This window comes from Cucumis melo, chromosome 7 (genome assembly GCF_025177605.1).
Source record: "Cucumis melo cultivar AY chromosome 7, USDA_Cmelo_AY_1.0, whole genome shotgun sequence".
In the NCBI taxonomy this organism is placed as follows: Eukaryota; Viridiplantae; Streptophyta; class Magnoliopsida; order Cucurbitales; family Cucurbitaceae; genus Cucumis; species Cucumis melo.
The window spans coordinates 1827806-1849766 of NC_066863.1; the positions used below are offsets into that span (position 1 = coordinate 1827806).

Here is a 21961-nt window from a genome sequence, read left to right on the forward strand (position 1 = left end):
GTTCCCGAACACGTGCAACATGCGCTCCCATAGGAACGAAAATCTGGTCTTCGGTGTCCCGAGGGAGCACCTAGGACATGCTGGTCTGTAGTGAACCCGGGGGTAACACTAAGACAATCGAGATGCGAGGACCCCGTCGAATCACTCGAATCATATCTATATCCATGCTAGACTGGCGTCCCGTCGGACCACTCAGTCCTAAATAGGTGGTGATCCCGAAGGACATCCATGCAGGTACGACTCTAATAGACAAAGTTAACAGAACACCCTATCCATAGCATGTAGCATAACATAACATCATAACATGGCATGAATATTAATCTTAACGTCCTTAATCATGTGATTAATATATCATGCATTAACAATCATCAACATCAATCTACCAGTCATTAACATAACATCAGTCATCATCATCAATCATCAACATAATAATCTCAGTCATCATCATTAACATCAATACAATGACAGTCATTATCGGTAGCATCAAGTTATGCATTTTAGCTACCATCAATGCATAATCATAATTACATGCGGTCTCTTGAATTCAGTTCGAAGGTCTAGTAGGAGAATCTCTTACCTGAAGATTTTAGCCAAACAAAGGTACTCCCTAGTTGACAGTAAAATTCTCCAATTAACTTGATCCTAATCATAAAAGGAACACTTAGTATCTTAATTAATGAAATTAGCAATTGGCTAACATCCAAAAATCCTCCCAAATTAATTAACTTTCTAAAAATTGGGGTTGAAACCAATTCAACCTTGATTGGGAAAAATCCAAGATTTAGATCTTAAAAAGTTTAGCCAATTGAACCTTTAAAAAAACCTCAAATAGATCCAAAATTAAATTAATAAAATATTAATTTAATTTTATTTGCTTACCAAGGTTACTCAAATGGAGGTCGAAAAATCCTCTTAATTCATCACTTTAAATCCTCAAGCTTCCAAAGAGACCAATCTTAACTTTAACTGAGGCGGCGACAGCAGAGGGTTATTTTAGAGAAGAAGATAAAGAACCTTTTTCTTTTTCCTTTAATTCCATCTTAAGCATTCCAATGCTATTTATAGACCCAAATAATAACAATAATAATAATTATTATTATTATTTCCTTTTCCTTTTCCTTTTAGGATATATATATATAATACCAAAAAAATATACATATATCTTTATTCCCATTATCTTTCCTAAATCAATGCCTTAATCTTAGGCATTTATAACCATTAGTAATAATAATAATACTTCTTTATTATTATTATTATTTTTCTCTCACCAAAATCTACAATAAATATATATTTATTTAAACCATTATTCTCTCTTATAAATATATATCTTTTTCGTCCAATCAAAATCAATCATCTCTCTCTTCATGAATTATTTTCTTTTCCAAATAAATATAATTATATTCCATAATATAATTAACTACACTTTTCCAAATTATTAATTAAATATATATATCCATATATATATACTCAATTAATTACAATTCCACCAAAACTAACTTTTCCCTCCAAAATCTCAAATTAACTTAAGTCCTCAATTAATTTAATCAATCAAATCTTTTCCAATAAATCACTTATAACTTCCAACATGAATTATCTTAACCCAACCATAACAACTTTACTCCAGAATCAATATTTATCTTTCTGCAGAATAATTAATTATCATCCACAATAATTAATTATTACTTACCTTTCTTCCAAAATAATTAATTATCTTCCACAATAATTAATTATTATTTATCTTTCTCCAAAAATAATTATTAATTATCTTCCACAATAATTAATTATTATTTATCTTTCTCCAAAATAATTATTAATTATCTTCCACAATAATTAATTATTATTTATCTTTCTCCAAAATAATTATCCTTTTACAAATAATTATATTTTCCCAAAATATAATTATTTTACTTTTTCTCCCTTTCCAAATATCTTTTCTCCAAAATACAATTACCTTTTCCTTAAATAATTATATTTTAACAAATATAATTATCTTTTCCTTTAACATAATAATTATATATATATAACTTTCAACATGAATTATCTTAACCCAACCATAGTAACTCCACTCCATAATCAAGATTTATCTTTCTACAGAATAATTAATTATTTCCCACAATAATTAATTATTATTTATCTTTCTCCAAAATAATTAATTATCTTCTACAATAATTAATTGTTATTTATCTTTCTCCAAAATAATTATCTTCCACAATAATTAATTATTATTTATCTTCTCCAAAGTAATTAATTATCCTTTTACAAATAATTATATTTTCCCAAAATATAATTATTTTACTTTTTCTCCTTTAATAAATATCCTTTCTCCAAAATACAACTATCTTTTCCTTAAATAATTATATTTCAATAAATATAATTATCTTTTCCTTTAACATAATAATTATATATATATTTCCACGTATACATATAATTATCAAATCTCCAACAAACTTTCCACCCTACGGTTTAATTAAATAACGTCCATAATTATTTAATTAAATTCAACTTCAACAACACTAAAAATCCACAACTTTACTTAATCCTCTTAACCTACCATTTAATAAAACTCAACAAACTCCACATGCCAAAACCTTTAATTAATTAAATATTCATTTAATTAATTAAATATTCATTCAAGAAATATTTAATTAATTTCAATTCTCACATAAGTCAAATAATTCTCATTAATTGGATTCAAAATAACGCCCAATAAATTAAATCTAGATAAACAAAATTAAGATAACTGACTCCAAAATTATCTAAATTTTTTGGGCGTTACATATAATGCGATGATAAGCAAAGTTAAACAGATGCAAATCTTTTTAAAATAATGTCTTCCATAAACATAATTCTTAAATAACCATAATAAGATTATTCGATTAACAAGAATATTTTATTATTTACATAACCACGACGGAAAGGGATGTCGGAATAAAATAATATCTTCAACTCTTCCAATATAACATATTTCACGGCTTCGTATGCAAGTACAATTCTAAACAAATATCACGGACCCACAATATTCATACATACAGCTGTAGGAAGGTTTATTTATTAGGAAGATTTGGAGCAATTTTTATCCATACACTTTGTTTTGTTCCACGTTTTTTCTTTTTTTTCTGATCCTACTGAGATAGTCAAATACAAGGAATTTGGTTCACACAACAACATGAGCTCATTTCAACTAACAAATATTTTAAGTAGAGATATTGACAGAAGTGCAAGAAAAATCCAAAAAAGCCCAATAATCTAAACTGTACCATTGGGTTCCGTTTGTTATTTCTCCCGTGACCGCTAACCAGCAGGAGGCAATGGTCCTTTCCTTCCGCCTCTCCGTTTCCGTTCTTGTTCTTCTTCATGTATTCTCCCCCGCCGCCGCTGATTCCCACTGGACGGTGAAGTCTTTGCCGGGATTCTCAGGAGGAGAACTTCCTTTCTCGCTGGAAACTGGGTTGGTTTTACAATATTCATTATTTTATTTTACTTTATTGAGAAGATTGAAATTAATTTGTAATGATATTAATGAACACAACAGATATGTAGGAGTGGGAGATTGGGAGGAATTTCAGTTGTTTTATTATTTTATAAAATCATATTCAAATCCCAAAACGGATCCTCTCATTCTGTGGCTTACCGGAGGTCCTCGTTGCTCTGCTCTCTCCGGTCTCGCCTTTGAAAGTGGTATTTTCTTTTCTCTATTTAATTCCCTCTTATCTTCACTTCCTCTTCATCCTTCTCTTCATTTTATTTATATTTACTGAGTTCCTATTAATTTAGCGAACTCATTTTCTGAACTTTCACAAATTTACCATTTTTTTTTGCATAGATTATTAATTAATTCTCTAATAACATATTATAGTTCAATAAGTCAAGAAAGGATTTATTTACTCTCTGCCCTATATATGGTATCAGTTGAGAATTAATTTTCTCTCAATCCCATGGCTGAGATTGACTCTACTCTTCAACCTCCCTCATCCGTTGCTCCCTGTTGAGCATTAAACTCGAAAATATCAGTTTATTGAACAGTTGTTCGGAGCAGGTATTTGAGAGGTCCAACGATATTTAAATTAAATGTATGACCTATGGATTTCAATCCCTGGAATGTGTAGTTTCTAATGGTTGAAGTTATCTAGAAAATGTTATGGCAGTTTGAGTAGTGAAAGGTCAAGAATTAGTGCAACTTTGGAAGTTCTATTTTAATTACAGTAACGTTTTTAAATTTTGTTTTTATTAGTCATTTATAATATAGAGACACCTTGTGACCTTTTGTGAAAGTAAGTTAAGAAAGAAAATATAGAAGATTAAGCAATTTCTGTTGAGACTTTCTCCCTTCAAGGTCTGCTCCTTTGTCACTCCCAAAGGCTCATCTTAAACCTCCAATTTGAAATACTGAAATTATAAAGGAAATTGTACAGTTGTATCCTATAAAACACCAAGAAACATAAAACAATAAATAATGTTGTTGGAGCAAATACGAAAAGTATTGTTGGAGCAAATACAATAAAAATGTGTGAGAAGAAAAATAATTTGAAAATGAAAACCTTTTAATTTATAACATTTTGAAAATGCCAAAATTTGATTTTAAACATATGGTATGAGCAAAAATAATATAAGTTTAATTGTGTGATTATTATTAATCTCTGATTTGTTGATATATATGTAAAGGTCCAATAAATTTTGAGGGAGAGCTGAAGGAGGGGAGCCTTCCTCAAGTACTCATAAACCCTTACTCATGGACTCAGGTGAACAATATAATTAATTACTACTCTTCTCTGCACACTTTCTTGTGTCATTCTTTTATATATATATATTTACTACTTTAATTCTATACTACTAATTATCTTCAATCATACATGGTGAATGTCATGATCAATAGAACTCCAGTATAATATATCTAGATTTACCGGCGGGCACGGGTTTTTCGTATGCTAAAACCTCAAAAAATCATAAATCAGGAGATCACGAACAAGCTCAACATTGCCTTCAATTTCTGAAAAAGGTAATATATACATACATGCATTCTTCTTTTTCTTGGTATTTCCTTTTGTGAGTAATTAATAAAATGTTTAATGAATTGGAATTTGTAGTGGTTCGACGATCATCCAGAATTTATATCTAATCCATTTTATGTTGCTGGAAATTCTTATGCTGGTATGATTGTTCCGGTGGTTGCTCTTGCAATGTTAGAAGGTATATAATCTTATTTTTTGTTGATAAAAGTATCGATAGAATTAGATAAATTGCTATGTTTATTCCTAATTCATTTAAGGTGACAGGAACCTACAAACATATTTTTTCATTTATAAATTTCCAGGTTAGTGATTTCATCAATTAGTACACTTATCTTTACTATTTTGATAAGTTAGTTAAACTAAATGATTCAAATAGAGCATATTAACATGTAGTTTTTGTTTTCATGTTAGGGATACATATTGGGGAATCCTATCACTACTCCTAATGCAAATAAAAATTTTAAAATTCCATTTGCTCATAATATGGCCCTCATCTCAGATGAATTGTATGAGGTAATGAAACAAACAAAATATATTAAAGAAAAATTACACATCAAATCGACAAGGAGACCTTCAACTAATTCGTCATTTACAGTCGTTGGAAAGTAGTTGTCAAGGAGAATATGTAAACATCGATCCTAACAATGTGGAGTGCTTAAAACATTACGATACATATACAAAGGTAATTTGTACCAATGCTTCACGATAACTATGTATATTGTTTTAATCGTTCACTTATTTTTTTTCCAAATATTAATTGTTATATCCAGTTTTTTTTTTTTTCCTAAGTGTACTTCTGCAGTTAAAGTTGGATGTATTTTGTGGCCCAACTGTCCATCTTTCAAAGAACCAACAACAATGTCCAATCGAAGATCTCTCAACAGTATTTCTGTTATCCGAAGATGTCGTGTAATTTCTCTTCTCCTTATCATAAAATATGTTAATTTTATCCCATTTATATTACTTTGTGAAATAATTAAACACGTTAGTTCCCAATTATTTCACTTGTAAAATGGTTAAGACAACTTATTCCATTTTATAAGAAAATTCACATATATGATGAATGTGTTGGTTTATACAGCAATATGACTCCTTACTTGCTTACTATTGGGCCAACAATGACCAAGTTCAAAAAGCACTTCATATACATGAGGTACAATAACAAAATATTTCAAGAGGATGGTTAAATTATTTTAGGAAAATTAAAAAAAGGAGTACCAAAAGTAATTATTTGTTTTTATCAGGGAAGTATCGAAGAATGGATTAGATGTCGTGACAATGACTATTACAATTATGAGTTGACCAGTGTTTTTCCTTATCACGTGAACCTTAGTTCTAAAGGTTATCGATCGTTAATCTATAGGTGATATATAATTGTATGTTAAATGACTCATTGTTAATAATTGATGCCTCCTCGATTAATTGTTCAAAGTGATGATTCAAATACAGCGGAGATCATGATATGATAGTGGCACATATGGAAACTCATGCATGGATCAAAGCTTTAAATTACTCTATAGTAGATGATTGGAGACCTTGGTTCATTGAGGATGAAGTTGGCGGGTAATTATTATTTGTACTATAATGTATGCTTATTAATTTTTTTAAAAACTTAGTATCAATTTTTTTGTTTGTAGGTACACCAGAAGTTTTGCAAATAATATGACATTTGCAACTGTAAAAGTAAGAAAAATATTTGTTTTTGGAACTTTTCTGAACCCTAAATTCTAAAGAAAAGAATGATTTTAGCAATTAGTTGTACAAGGGATGACTGGTTCTTGTTTGCTATTTTTTTTCCTAAAATTTGTAGGGTGGAGGACATACACCAGAATATACACGAGAAGAATCCAGCATACTTTTTAAGAGATGGATAGTGGGAGAATCCTTATGAACTTCATATTCATAAGTATCCCACAATATTTATTTCCACTTAAATTTTCAACGATTGCCACAAAGGATTACAATTTTAGAAACTAATATTTCCTTTGTGTGTCAATGAAGTTCTATGAAGGAATTTTCAATGTTTATGTTTGTGGTTCTTACTCATTGTTAATTTGTTTGGATGAAAAATTTTACAAGTAATCCAAATCACCACCAAAGTTATTTTGCCTTTCCTTCTCGACTCTATTTCGTTAATAAACAGTGGCAAAAGAAATAACACACAATAATTTCAGTCCAACGCCAAATGTTTGGTTTGACACCATTTTCCTCCCCATGGATCTACTTCTCGACCACCCTCTCTCTTTTCTTCCTTTTCCTTTTTTCAGACATTTTCATTGCCTGTGAAGTTTCTGCCTGCTTTTCATGTCTTCTGCCTTTTGTCAAAAATCAGAATAGTAAATACAAAACACAAGACTCCCAAGAATCTCCCCTCCCGCCCAGATATTATTGATCAGAGGTTAAAACCTATTACAATATTCAGATCATTTCTTCTCATGTTCTATCACTTATTTATCAGCTATGGTAGCTATCTTAGGAAAAAATAAATTACATCTGTCACACTATATTCTGTATCCTATACATTGCTAAATATAGAATAAAATTGAATATGTGATATTCTCTTCCTTCTCTAGGATGATTGCGGTATTCCTTCCATCTCTGAAAAGATACACATCGCTGCATATGCCAATACTCCCCCTCAAGTTGGTATGTAAGCGTCTTGCATACCTAACTTGTCAATTATGCTGGTGAACGTTTTGCTCATGACAGCCTTCGTTAATATGTCTGCGAGTTGCTCCCCTGATCTCACATGCACCATCTGAATGACATTTGATTCCAGTTTCTCCTTTATAAAATGTCGATCTATCTCCACATGTTTAGTTCTGTCATGCTGTACCGGGTTGTGAGAGATATCAATCACAGGTCGACTGTCACAATATAAGTCCATTGCCTGAGTAGGTGCGAATCCCAATTCTCCGAGTAACCTCCTCAACCACAATAATTCACATATTCCCTTCGCAACTCCTCTGAATTCAGCTTCTGCACTAGAGAGTGCTACAACACTTTGTTTCTTACTTCTCCAAGTTACTAGATTACCTCCGACAAAGGTAAAGTAACCTGCTGTGGACCTTCTATCACTTACACTCCCTGCCCAATCAGCATCAGTGAAACCTGAAACATCAAGGTGTCCATTCTTCTTGAAAGTTATACCCTTGCCTGGGCATCCCTTCAGATATCGTATTATTCGCATGACTGCGTCCATGTGGTCTTCACTTGGGTTGTGCATAAACTGACTTACCACACTAACCCCATAGGCTATATCCGGCCTTGTATGTGCTAGATAGATCAACTTTCCTACCAACCTTTGGTACCTCTCTTTGTTAGCTGGTACTTGGTCTGGAAATTCTCCTAATTTAACCCCTTGAACTACAGGTGTATCAGCTGGTCTACAGTCCAGCATTCCAATCTCTGCGAGTAGATCCAAAATGTATTTTCTTTGAGATAATACAATACCTTGTTTTGATCGCATTACCTCAATTCCAAGAAAATACTTCAATCCTCCCAAATTCTTCATCTCGAATTCACCTGAGAGTTTCTTTTCCAGAGTTGCAATTTCTTGTGTGTCATTTCCCGTCACTATCATGTCATCGACATAAATGATTAAGGCTGTCAACTTCTCCTGGTTTCTTTTCAGGAACAATGTGTGGTCAGAGTCACATTGTTTGAATCCGTAACTTTGCATTGCTCTACAAAATCTGCCGAACCAGGCACGTGGGGATTGCTTCAATCCGTACAGCGCTTTGTTCAATTTACACACCATCGGCTTGGCATTTGTACTTTTGTATCCTGGGGGTTGCTCCATGTACACTTCTTCTTTCAGCTCTCCATGTAAAAAAGCATTCTTCACATCAAATTGGTGCAAAGGCCAGTCTAAATTAGCTGCAAGAGACAACAAAACTCGAATGGTATTTAGTTTAGCTACGGGTGAGAAAGTTTCTTGAAAATCTATACCCTGTGTTTGTGTATACCCTTTCGCAACCAGTCTCGCTTTGTATCTGTCAATCTCCCCATTAGCATTGTACTTAATTGAAAACACCCATCTGCACCCTACAGGTATTTTCCCTTGTGGTAGTTCCACCAAAGTCCAAGTTTTGTTGTTATATAATGCACTCATTTCAGCTTCCATAGCTTGTGACCAATTCGGATCAGATTTTGCCTCATCTACATTTTCTGGTATCTTACAGGACAATAAGTTCTCATTAAACCTTTTTACAGGTCCAGATAAAGATTTGGTATCTACGAAATTTGCAATGGGGTATTTGCTCTTTTTATGCCTATCTTCATCTGGTTCATACCGTTTAGGTGGTATACCCCTATTGCATCTGACTGGTAACGTATACTTAGAGGTAGGAAGACTTACCTGAAGCTGATCCTCAGGAGACATTGGGCCTTGTGGTTCTTCATTGGGTTGTATCACTTCTTCATTTTCACTTTCCATTCCAAAGACTGCTCTGTTTTTGTTTCTAGAGTACATTTCTAGTGGTTTATTTCCATCCGTAGCCCCATTACCATCTCCATCCGATTCATCAGTTCCATTACCATTTCCATCTGATTCATCAGTACCAGAAACGCCATCCTGGCCATACTGTTCGCAACCAGGGGTCCATCCCTGAAAACTTAATAAATCCTTGTTCTTCCATACATCGGATTCACTACTGTTCTCCCCCTGATCCGATTGTATGGTGGGTTTAAAGAATGCCTCATGTTCCATGAACGTAACATCCATCGTAACGTACCATTTTCGAGAGTCTACATCAAAGCACTTATACCCTTTTTGATTCTGCCCAAAACCGAGAAACACACACCGTACAGCACAAGGTGAAAGTTTTGAGCGTTGTGTTTTTGGTACGTGGACATATGCAACACACCCGAATATTTTTGGTGTCAGACTAAGAACCGATGGAATGGAGTGATGCTTTTCTAATGTTTTTAGAGGAGTTTGGAAATTATTGATCTTTGTGGGTAATCGATTTAATACATATACTGCCATAAGGATTGATTTATCCCAGAATTTTGTCGGAACATGATATTCAAACAACAGTGCTCGTGACATTTCCAAGATGTGTCTATTTTTCCGTTCGGCGACCCCATTTTGTTGCGGTGTCCCTACACACGAGGTCTCATGTACAATTCCCATTTGAACAAAGAAATCTTTAAGTACTTTTCCAATGAACTCCCCGCCGTTATCACTCCGAAAAAATTTAATCCCTTTTCCAAACTGTGTTTTAATCATGGTATAAAATTTTTTAAAAACACTTGGCACTTCATCTTTACTCTTTAACAGGTAAACCCATGTCATTCTTGTACAGTCATCGATAAATAACACAAACCATTTATTTCCATCTATAGAGCTTACAGGAGCGGGTCCCCACACGTCTGAGTGAATCAAATCAAAAGGACTATTACTTTTATTTGAACTTGGTACGTACGACACACGATGACTCTTTGCTTTTATGCAAGTATCACAATTAAACACAGTAAGATTGTTATTCTTGAATAAACGAGGCAGAAGTTTCTTCATATACCCAAGAGAAGGATGACCCAAACGTCGGTGCCATGTCCAAATTTTATTCTGCACTTCCGTTTGATCAACCACTAAATTTGCTCTTCCAGCTTTAAGATCTTCAAGATGATACAACCCATCTCTTTCAATACCACGCCCAATGATCTCCTTCGTGAGGATGTCCTGGATTATAAAATAGTCAGAATACATCTTTACCACACAATTTCTGTCCTTTGTCAATTTACTGACTGACATTAGCCTCGTAGCCAGAGATGGTACTACGGCCAGTACATTTGATAAGTTTAACTGAAAGGTTACTTTAATACTTCCTGCACATTTCACTGGATAGGAGATTCTGTTAGCATTTAATATCTCAGTTTTCTTTGTAACACACTCAGCAGTAAGATCAGTTTTAGTGAATGTCATGTGATCAGATGCACCGGAATCAACTATCCATGTACTGTTATCATTAGACAAGTTGGAGGAGAGAAAGATTATACCTTCACTTGGAGAATCATCACCATTCTTACCCGATACTGCAATGGAGACCTTGCCTCTTTTTGCCTCAGCTTGCTTCTTTTTCAACTCCTTGTACCAATCTGGGTACCCATGGATTTTAAAACAGGTGTCTTTACTATGGCCTTTGCCGCCACAGTGGGTGCACTTGAGAACTGCTTCAGTTTTGTTGTATCGTGTTGTAAAGTGTACAGCACCTTGATTAGAACTGGATTCCTTTCCCTGTACCTGCGATGACAGAGACAGTGGATCTCCTGGAACCGAGTTGTTACTGTTCCCATGGGTTGAGTTAGTACTGATGTGAGGAACACCAGCAACCTGTTTTGCACCTTGCACAATCATTGCCACTGAGTTAGACAAATCCGTGCTCTTGCCAACCATAACAGATTGACGCACATCTTCACGACGCACATGTCCATACGTCTCTTCAACAGTTGGTAATGGTGTCATCCTAAGGATCTCGGCCCGAATGCCATCGAATCTGTCCTCAAGACCCCCAAGGAAAATATACACCTTTCTATCTTGCTCTACTCTGTTATATTTCTCAATATCTATGGGACAGGTCATAGGGTTTGGTTTTCTAAACTCAATCTCCTTCCAAAGTCCTTGCAGAGTATAGAAATAATCTTCTAGTGTACCGGTTTGTTTTAACCCATAAACCTTTACTTCAAGATCATAGATCTGGGTGTTGTCATTACCATCAAAAAAGGTTAATTTGATGCTATCCCATACCTCCTTGGCAGTAGAAAACCGTATGAAATTCCCAATCAAATTAGGGTCAAGGGAGCTGAGAATCCAACCTTTTACCATGGAGTTGTCAGACATCCATCGCTTGTAGCCTGTGTCATTAGACGCAGGTTGAGTTCGTTCGCCATTGATATGGCCGAGTTTGTCCTTAGATGCAAGGAGCACCTCCACCATTTGCGACCATACACCATAGTTACGGCCGTTGAACACTATCGTCATTGGTGGTAGCCCTCCCTCAGGTCCTGTGGCTGGACCAAGCGGCGGTTGAAAGTTTCGAAACATCGCCTTGGTTAATTTCTCGGTGAGATCTTCAATGAACTTGGACGACACAGTATTGCCATCCACAATGAGTTGCTGGTTATTCGTCTCTTCTGCCATGGTTATCGTTTAGAGAGAGGAACGGATATGGAGCCCTTCGAACTTGGCTCTGATACCATGTCAAAAATCAGAATAGTAAATACAAAACACAAGACTCCCAAGAATCTCCCCTCCCGCCCAGATATTATTGATCAGAGGTTAAAACCTATTACAATATTCAGATCATTTCTTCTCATGTTCTATCACTTATTTATCAGCTATGGTAGCTATCTTAGGAAAAAATAAATTACATCTGTCACACTATATTCTGTATCCTATACATTGCTAAATATAGAATAAAATTGAATATGTGATATTCTCTTCCTTCTCTAGGATGATTGCGGTATTCCTTCCATCTCTGAAAAGATACACATCGCTGCATATGCCAATACCTTTCTCACTCGAAACAGGGTTAACTGTTTGGTAGAGGAATATACATATAATGGGAGTTTACCTTAACTACAGTTAAACCCTTACTCTGCAGGACCAAGGTTACAGAATTATCTAACTCTTAAACATTTTTTATTGGCTTTGTTCATAAACTCATTTCTGTGTTTTCATTTGTTGTTGTGATCATCATGGATATTAGAATTGCAGTACAGTATTTTCTAGATTCTCCTGTGAGCACTGAATTTTCTTATGGTAAAACTTTACAAGCTCTCAACTCAGGAGATCTTACTCAAGTTCATCATTCTCATCAATTTTTGAGAAAGGTAATTAATTATATATGCATACACATGCATATATATTATGTTATAGGGAATAATAAGGTCATGCTACCCTCCATAAAGCTTGATGTTTGGGACACTATAATTCTCTCTAATCAATTACTTATATGGTCAATCGAAACTTTGATATATTTAACTAGTTGAAGCCTCTCCTCTGAGACCACTCCAAACTGCTCAACATCAAGAAAACAGAGATTGTTAATTAATTTCTGTTGACAATAACTTAAGTAATTTGTTTGTGTTTTCAGAAATGTATAAATTGATTGAGCTGTAATTTATTTTACATGTATGAGTGAGGGAAGATTAGAGTGAAAAGAGAGGAGAAATTGTACCGATTATTAGAAGATCCATCTTCTTCTTGAAAGTCTCCTTGAATGAAAGAACGTCATTCAATGGCCGATTTCACAGTGGACGTAGGCTTCTTCTTTGGCCCAAAACACTTGAATCTGTGTGTGTATCTTCTTCTCCCTTAAATCTCTGTGATTTTATCTTTCTTTTGCTTGAAATTTTCTGCGATTGCTTCTTTTGAATAAAGAGAGAGAATTATAACATTTTTGTGGGGGAAGAAAGCTTCTGGTTGCATGGCGACAAAGAAAGAAATGAAAAGACTATGTTTGAAGATTTTGTCTACAAATATTGTATCATGAGATTATTTTTTTAAAAGATAAAATAATTAAATGATAAAAATATTCTTCTTTATTTTAGGAAACTTGTTAATTATTTTTTAAGAAATAAGATTTATACATACAGATCTTATGTCTATAAATAGGACTTTCGAAGATAGGGTATGTGTGCGGAAAAACATTAAAAAAAATTATTCACGGCTAAAAGTTAACGAAGAACTGAATGCAGAAGCTACAAGAACGAAAATGTAGTATGATCTTATGTCTATAAGATCAGCATGTTGATCTAAGTTGAAATTGTTGATGAGTAATGAAAGGGACGAGACAATAGTCTGTGTGGTCACAGTAATCTTTAGAAGTATATAAAGATATCGTTGAAGACATTCACTCATTCATTCAGGGGAGCCTGAAGTCAAACATCATTATGCACAGTTATTTATGCATTCGAGGGAGTCTGGAGTCTGAAGCTAATAAGCATGTTATTTTGTCATATAGTTGAAATGTATATTGATTAAAGTGAATCTTAATAAAATTACTCATCAAGGCTATGCACAGCTCCCCAGATGTAGACAACATTGGCCGAACTGGGTTACCAAAGTTTCTTGTGTTTTTCTCTTCTGTTGTCCCTCTAGCTATCACGACAGTCATTAGCTTTAGTATTAACTGAATGTTTAATTGATTATCTTCAACTTATTTAATTCTCTTCTTTTTCTCAACTAAAGATAATAAAGCAGTTGAAAAGTCTCCAAAGGCATACTTTCTTTCTTTAATATTTTTAAAATAAAGCCTTGAAGAATAACAATAAACAATAAAGGTGCATTTGTAGCAAGGATTAACTTATAATAGTCTAGGGATTATAATAATATGCATTTGGGTGCCAACTATTATCTCAGTTTATGTCGGCGTTGCTTTACTAGGCCAAACATGGAGTGGACTAACTCCTCTCTAATCCTAAAGGCAAATAGCTCCTAAAAGTTCATAGGCAATTAATGTATTTATTATATAATTTGGTTCTCTTTTTAAGCTTCACACATCGAGTGCAATGTTCGTAGTAACAAAATAATTTTATAAAAATATCGACAAAATATCGATTTCAAAGAATTTTATAAATATAAATTTAAAAAAAAAAAAGTTAAAATGTTTATTACCATCTATATTGTACTTTTTATTAGTGAAGTTTTTTTAAAATGTATTTTTGGTATCATTTATTTTTATGCATCCCACGCAATTAAATTATACAATTATGATTGGTGGCTATAATTATTGAAATTTCCGCTTTTGCTTAGTCTTCTATTTTTACTTGGTAAATATTTGGAGCTTACTGAGAGAAGGGTGTGAGGAAGAGGAAAACCGGAGTGAGAACAAGTATTATCATAATATTAGAATTAGGAAAATCTTAATCCTAATGTTATCGTAGACGAATATCATTCGTTTTTTTTTTTTTTTTCTTGAAATATTTTATATTTTGTATAGCATGTATTTGTTAAAAGTGAAATGCATAAAAACACTGATTTGCACTCATATATTATTTTAAAAGGACGTTGATTTACTCTTTGGAGTGTTTGGTGATTTTTGTAATGAGATGAGTTCGAATTGAGCATTTTTTTTTTAATTCAATTTGTGATACAAAATTCATTTCAATTCGGTGATTTGTAATAAGATTGCAATCTCAACAATTTCTCAACCTAGATTTTCTATTTTATTGTTTTCATGTTGTACGATATCATTGTAATATTCAATTATTCACATCTACTGTTCGAATAATTCACATTAAGAGATGCCCTTCATACATACATATCAAATCAATCGTGAAATTTCTACCAGAAAAGACGAGGAGGCACCGTATGATGTTTTTTAAGATGTGGATCCCTTGGTTGGTTGGATTTCGACTTTTGTAATAATATATATATATAGACAGCTTGATAGAAAGGTTTATCTATTAGAAGGACGTGGAGCAATTTTTGTCCATATATACATTACTTTGTTACACGTTTTTTTTCTTTTCTTTCTTTGCATATTTCAATGTATAGAAGACAGTCAGAGATAAGCACAGGATTGGAAATATCTCCACCAGTGTTTAATTTTGGAGATAGGAGTGCAACAAAAATCCTATAAACCCAAAAATGGATCTAATCTAAACCCATCATCCATTGGTTTAATTGGTAATTCCATTTATGATTTCTCCCTTGACCACTAAACAGTAAACAGCAGGAGGAGCAAATGGTCCTTTACTTCCGCCTCTCTTTTTCCATTCTTGTTCTTCTTCATGCATTCTCCGCCGCCGCCGCCGCCGCCGATTCCCACTGGACGGTGAAGTCTTTGCCGGGATTCTCAGGAGGAGAACTTCCTTTCTCGCTGGAAACTGGGTTGGTTTTACAATGTTCATTGATTTATTATTGTACTTTATTGAGAAGATTGAAATTAATATGTAATGATATTAATGAACAAAACAGATATGTAGGAGTGGGAGATCGGGAGGAATTTCAGTTGTTTTATTATTTTATAAAGTCATATTCAAATCCCAAAACGGATCCTCTCATTCTGTGGCTCACCGGAGGCCCTCGTTGCTCTGCTCTCTCCGGTCTCGCCTTTGAAAGTGGTATTTTCTTTTCTCTATTTAATTCCCTCTTATCTTCACTTCCTCTTCATCCTTCTCTCTTCGTTTGTTCATATTCAGTGAGTTCTTATAAATTTAGAGTACTTATTTTCTGAACACTCGAAAACTGTTAAATGAATCAAATTATTACCATTTTTAACATACATTATTAGTTAATTCTCTAATAACTTATAAATAATCTATAGCAAAAAAAAAAAAAAAAAAAAAAAAAAACTTAAATTAACTTGTAAATTAATTTAGACAAATTTAGTTTAGTACAGACATTCAATAATGATAATGACTTACTTTAATTACTTTTTATATGACTTTTACCACGTGCCATGCATGTGTGCTTTTTTTTTTTTTTTTTTTAAATATATAAAGTAGTTTTGAATAATAAGATATTTTTAGAAAACAAACAAATATAGAAAAATCCACTAAATTTATCGAATTGTATCATTTAAATTTTCTTTTGAGTAAATTGTTTTGTCTTTTTATCAGCCAGGACAATTTTCCTCAGATAATCTAGATAAGATGCTATTCATTAGATTTGTTCTGAAATTTAATAAAGATTAATGTAAATTAAATATTATTTTGATGCATTTAATTAAATTGAATAATTATTTTAAATTTTATTTTAAAAAATTTTAAACATAACATTAGAATCAATAAAACTATATAGGATGTTATTAAAGAGTGTAACTCTTTAATTATAATTGAAATTGAGTGAAAATAGTGGAATTATTTAAATTAAATGCAATTTTGTAGGATTCTCACTTTATGATCACTTTATTTATTATCATGATTAGACGATTGTAATTAAATTAAAAATGGGTATAATGAATATCATTGTAAATTGTAGTTACAATGAGAAAAGTTAGTAATTAAATTAACATTTTTTTTTAAAGTAATTAATGTAATTTTAAATGAATAGCAAGTGGTTTATGGATATCTTTAAAAGTTTTTAGTTTGCTTTATATATATACTAGTAAACAACACGTACGATACATGTAAAAATCACACCTGAAAAAATTATAGTTTTAACTTAACTTTATAAACTTGAAACAATTATTTCAATGTTTTTATATTATATTCTTTTTATATTCACATCGTAATGAGTGAAAAATAAATTTATTCATTAAAGAGACAATTGTGTCATCTTTTGAATGTATCTTTGAATTTGATTTGTTTGCACAATTCAAATTCCATTCCTTAACATCTTAAACTTACATGTTACAAATTTAACCGTCAACTTTAATAATAATAATAATAATAATAGGAACATAAAAAGTTGTATCCACTTTTTTATAGAAATTAATTTTAAAACGTTTTTATCATTAATTATAATTAACAGAAAAATATTAATTCCAAGTAGAAGTAACAAAAATCATGAGATGAAGTTCTCTCTTAATTTCAAAATTATGTAAAACTTTTATAAAAATATGAAAAATATAATTATTGGTCAAATACTACCATAACTTATATTATTAATTTTATATTTTAAAAGATAATGAATAGTTAGAATAAATGTACAGAAAAATAATTTGAAAATACTCTTAATTTATAACATTTTAAAAATGCCAAAATTTGATTTTAAACATATGATATGAGCAAAAATAATATAAGTTTAATTGTGTGATTATTATTAATCTCTGATTTATTGATATATATGTAAAGGTCCAATCAATTTTGAGGGAGAGCTGAAGGAGGGGAGCCTTCCTCAAGTACTCATAAACCCTTACTCATGGACTCAGGTGAACAATATAATTAATTACTACTCTTCTCTGCACACTTTCTTGTGTCATTCTTTTATATATATATATTTACTACTTTAATTCTATACTACTAATTATCTTCAATCATACATGGTGAATGTCATGATCAATAGAACTCCAGTATAATATATCTAGATTTACCGGCGGGCACGGGTTTTTCGTATGCTAAAACCTCAAAAAATCATAAATCAGGAGATCACGAACAAGCTCAACATTGCCTTCAATTTCTGAAAAAGGTAATATATACATACATGCATTCTTCTTTTTCTTGGTATTTCCTTTTGTGAGTAATTAATAAAATGTTTAATGAATTGGAATTTGTAGTGGTTCGACGATCATCCAGAATTTATATCTAATCCATTTTATGTTGCTGGAAATTCTTATGCTGGTATGATTGTTCCGGTGGTTGCTCTTGCAATGTTAGAAGGTATATAATCTTATTTTTTGTTGATAAAAGTAACGATAGAATTAGATAAATTGCTATGTTTATTCCTAATTCATTTAAGGTGACAGGAACTTACAAACATATTTTTTCATTTATAAATTTCCAGGTTAGTGATTTCATCAATTAGTACACTTATCTTTACTATTTGATAAGTTAGTATATTAATAGGTAGTTTTTGTTTTCATGTTAGGGATACATATTGGGGAATCCTATCACTACTCCTAATGCAAATAAAAATTTTGAAATTCCATTTGCTCATAAGATGGCCCTCATCTCAGATGAATTGTATGAGGTAATGAAACAAACAAAATATATTAAAGAAAAATTACACATCAAATCGACAAGGAGACCTTCAACTAATTCGTCATTTACAGTCGTTGGAAAGTAGTTGTCAAGGAGAATATGTAAACATCGATCCTAACAATGTGGAGTGCTTAAAACATTACGATACATATACAAAGGTAATTTGTATACCAATGATTATCATGATAACTATGTATTGTTTTGACGCTCGCTTATTTTTTTATGAACATTAATTATTATTTCCAATTTGTCTTTTCTTTTAAGTGTACTTCTGCGGTTGGAGTAGGATGTATATTATGGCCCAAATGCCCATCTTTCGAAGAACCAAAAATGATATCCAATCGAAGATCTCTCAAGAGCATTTCTGTCATCCGAAAATGTCGTGTAATTTCTCTTCTCCTTATCATAAAATATGTTAATTTTGTACCGTTTTATATTACTTTATGAAATAATTAAACACGTCAGTTCTTAATTATTTCACTTATATAATGATTAAGGACAACTTATTCCTTTATTGAGAAGATTCACAAATATGATGTTCTCGTTGGTTTAAACAGCAATATGATTACCTACTTGCTTACTATTGGGCCAACAATGACCAAGTTCAAAAAGCACTTCATATACATGAGGTACAATAACAAAATATTTCAAGAGGATGGTTAAATTATTTTAGGAAATTAAAAAAAAGGAGTACCAAAAGTAATTATTTGTTTTTATCAGGGAAGTATCGAAGAATGGATTAGATGTCGTGACAATGACCATTACAATTATGAGTTGACCAGTGTTTTTCCTTATCACGTGAACCTTAGTTCTAAAGGTTATCGATCATTAATCTATAGGTAATACATAATTGTATGTTAAATATGATACGATGTTATAATTACTATATTCTAATAAATTATTGTGTAATATGGTGGTTTTGAATATAGCGGAGATCATGATATGGGAGTGGCGCATATGGAAACTCAAGCATGGATCAAAGCTTTAAATTATTCTATAGTAGATGATTGGAGGCCTTGGTTCATCGAGGATGAAGTTGGCGGGTAATTATTATTTGTATTATAATGTATGATAATTTAAATTTTGAAAAAACTTAGTAGCAACTTTTTTGCGTGCAGGTACACGAGAAGTTTTGCAAACAATATGACATTTGTAACTGTAAAAGTAAGAAAAATATTTGTTTTGAATCGAACTTTTTTTTAACCCTAAGTTCTGGAGAAAATAATGATTTTAGCAATTAGTTGTATAACGAATGACGGATTTTGTTTGCTATTTTTTCGTAAAATTTGTAGGGTGGAGGACATACACCAGAATATTCACGAGAAGAATTTAGCATATTTTTTAAGAGATGGATAGTGGGAGAATCCTTGTGAACTTCATATTCATAAGTATCCAAGAATATCTATTTCTACTTAAATTTTCAAAGTTTGCTGCCACCAAGGATTACAATTTTAGACACTAATGTTTCCTTTGTGTGTTAACGAAGTTTCATGAAGTAAATTTCAATATTTATGTCTGTGGTTCTTTCTTATTGTTAAAATTCAGTTAACTCTTTAACGGAATAATGGCTTGACTTTCTATATTTGAATGACTAACTTCTAGATTCATCTTTTATTAATTAAAACGATAAATAATTAGTAAATCTTGCTAATTTATTTTATAAATCTTTCATGCAAACATGGAAATGAAATATAATTAACACATTTTAATTAAATAAACCTAAATTAAAAACTAAGTTTTGTTCTTTTTCTTCAAAACTTAAATCTCTTGCATATTCTTCCGACTCCTCACTCTTTAATTAATTCACCATTTTTTATATTTCATATTATTTATCAAAAATTTATTAAATAATACATGTTACACACTTTTAATAACAAATTCAATCTACATTTTATATCATCCCCTAAACTTGATAAAATTTTCAATTTGAATTCAAACTTTACCTCGTATCCCTAAAATAAGTCCAAAGATAAATTGAACCATTTGTATTTTTTAATTCTTCAAAATATTTATTAAAATATAGACAAAAGTATTGCATAATACATATTTGATATTTATTAACCTTTTGAGTTTTGAGCTTAAATAATGCATAATAATATTCGATATATTTCTAATATATATCTCACCTCACGATGTTAGTTTTAATACAAAATGTTAACATTACTTTTAAATCTAAATTTTACGCATTAGTTTGAATCCCTAAATTTATAACAAAAATACCAAATTTAAATTTGAATTATATGATCTAATGCAAAAATAACAAACTTCATTTACAACATATTCTTCCCAAAATTATGTTGATTTAACGATAATTTCATAAATAATATATAATCACTATTGTTATTTTGAATTCAAATTTTATACGTTATCCCTAAAATGATGCTACATATAATTAATTGATTGGGATGATTCAAATGCTAAAAATAACAAACTATATTCTAAAGATGACCTACGACTTCTATTGCATTATTTATGAAATAATAATTTAAGATAATTATTCAAATTGATTATGTAATTGTCCTACAATTGTGCTGAAAATTAAATATTGTCAAATTAATAATATTTTAGCATAATAATATTTAATTATATACATAGTCAGTTAATTATTTTGAGATGTGTTTTCGGTAACGTTAATACACGTTTATTTTCATTATAGTCATAATATACGATAATCCATTTATTTCATATACAATGTGTTTCAATATTTCAAAAAATGAAGCAGAATATCACAGAGTCGCAAAGACAGTATATTTTTCAAACAAGATTTAGATTTGATAAATCTTAACTAAATCGGCTATTCTTTACTAAAGAATATTGCACCAACAACCTCCAAAATAATGCAAATATTTTCTCCAGATTTCCAGATTGTTTATATTTCAAACAATTAACTAACAATTTAGTTTGATAATTCATAAATATACATGATCAATTAAAATTTGAATCCGAACTTTAGATCATATCCCTAAGATAATAAGATAATGGCAGAGATAAATTCACATACCCTTTATATTCCAAACTATTTATTACAAATTTTAGATCCTCCCCTAAAATAATACCAATTAATTGAAATAAATATACCCTACCAATATCTCTAAAAGAATGTTTCAACTAAATTTACGAATTATTAAGATTTAAATCAATTAATTAACAATTTTTTTTATATTTTTATAATTCATAAACGATTTGAATTTAAATTTTAGATAATACCACTAAAATAATACATAATAATAGCAAATACAAATTCAATACCTTCGAATTCTTTATATTTCATAGTATTTATCAAAACTTTATTAAACAATATCATAACACATAATACATAATACATATTTTTAATATAAAATTAAATTTAGATTTTATAT

The 21961-nt window shown here is 31.3% G+C and overlaps 2 protein-coding genes across 2 annotated transcripts; one reads left to right on the plus strand and one right to left on the minus strand.

Moving 5' to 3' along the window:
* The first annotated feature begins 3112 nt into the window (after positions 1-3112).
* Positions 3113-20131, plus strand: LOC103493617 (uncharacterized). Its single transcript, XM_051087699.1, has 33 exons — positions 3113-3448; positions 3533-3678; positions 4663-4739; positions 4874-4996; positions 5085-5187; positions 5274-5311; positions 5421-5522; positions 5605-5691; positions 5799-5918; positions 6091-6162; positions 6254-6372; positions 6459-6572; positions 6647-6692; positions 6820-6894; positions 7583-7655; positions 7908-8056; positions 8382-8436; positions 9063-9182; positions 9225-9355; positions 15680-15849; positions 15937-16082; positions 17757-17833; positions 17968-18090; positions 18179-18281; positions 18368-18405; positions 18490-18591; positions 18674-18760; positions 18867-18986; positions 19160-19231; positions 19323-19441; positions 19532-19645; positions 19721-19766; positions 19895-20131. The coding sequence occupies exons 1-33, from the start codon at positions 3309-3311 to the stop codon at positions 19973-19975; spliced, it is 3288 nt and encodes a 1095-aa protein (XP_050943656.1). The 5' UTR covers positions 3113-3308; the 3' UTR covers positions 19976-20131.
* On the minus strand, positions 10549-12178 carry LOC127150328 (uncharacterized). Its single transcript, XM_051087863.1, has 2 exons — positions 11013-12178; positions 10549-10695 (listed from the first exon to the last, which is right to left on the minus strand). The coding sequence occupies exons 1-2, from the start codon at positions 12151-12153 to the stop codon at positions 10658-10660; spliced, it is 1179 nt and encodes a 392-aa protein (XP_050943820.1). The 5' UTR covers positions 12154-12178; the 3' UTR covers positions 10549-10657.
* Positions 20132-21961: the final 1830 nt, after the last annotated feature.

What these genes read in the sequence shown, in the direction of transcription:
- LOC127150328 (XM_051087863.1), bottom strand. Translation starts at nt 12,153, where the DNA reads ATGGCAGAAGAGACGAATAACCAGCAACTCATTGTGGATGGCAATACT. An exon ending in TGATGATTCTCCAAGTGAAG is followed by an intron (nt 10,696 to 11,012) that starts GTATAATCTTTC and finishes TTTATAATCCAG; the next exon opens with GACATCCTCACGAAGGAGAT.
- LOC103493617 (XM_051087699.1), top strand. Translation starts at nt 3,309, where the DNA reads ATGGTCCTTTCCTTCCGCCTCTCCGTTTCCGTTCTTGTTCTTCTTCAT. An exon ending in CTAGATTACCTCCGACAAAG is followed by an intron (nt 8,057 to 8,381) that starts GTAAAGTAACCT and finishes CTTGAACTACAG; the next exon opens with GTGTATCAGCTGGTCTACAG. An exon ending in CTGTCATCCGAAAATGTCGT is followed by an intron (nt 18,987 to 19,159) that starts GTAATTTCTCTT and finishes TGGTTTAAACAG; the next exon opens with CAATATGATTACCTACTTGC.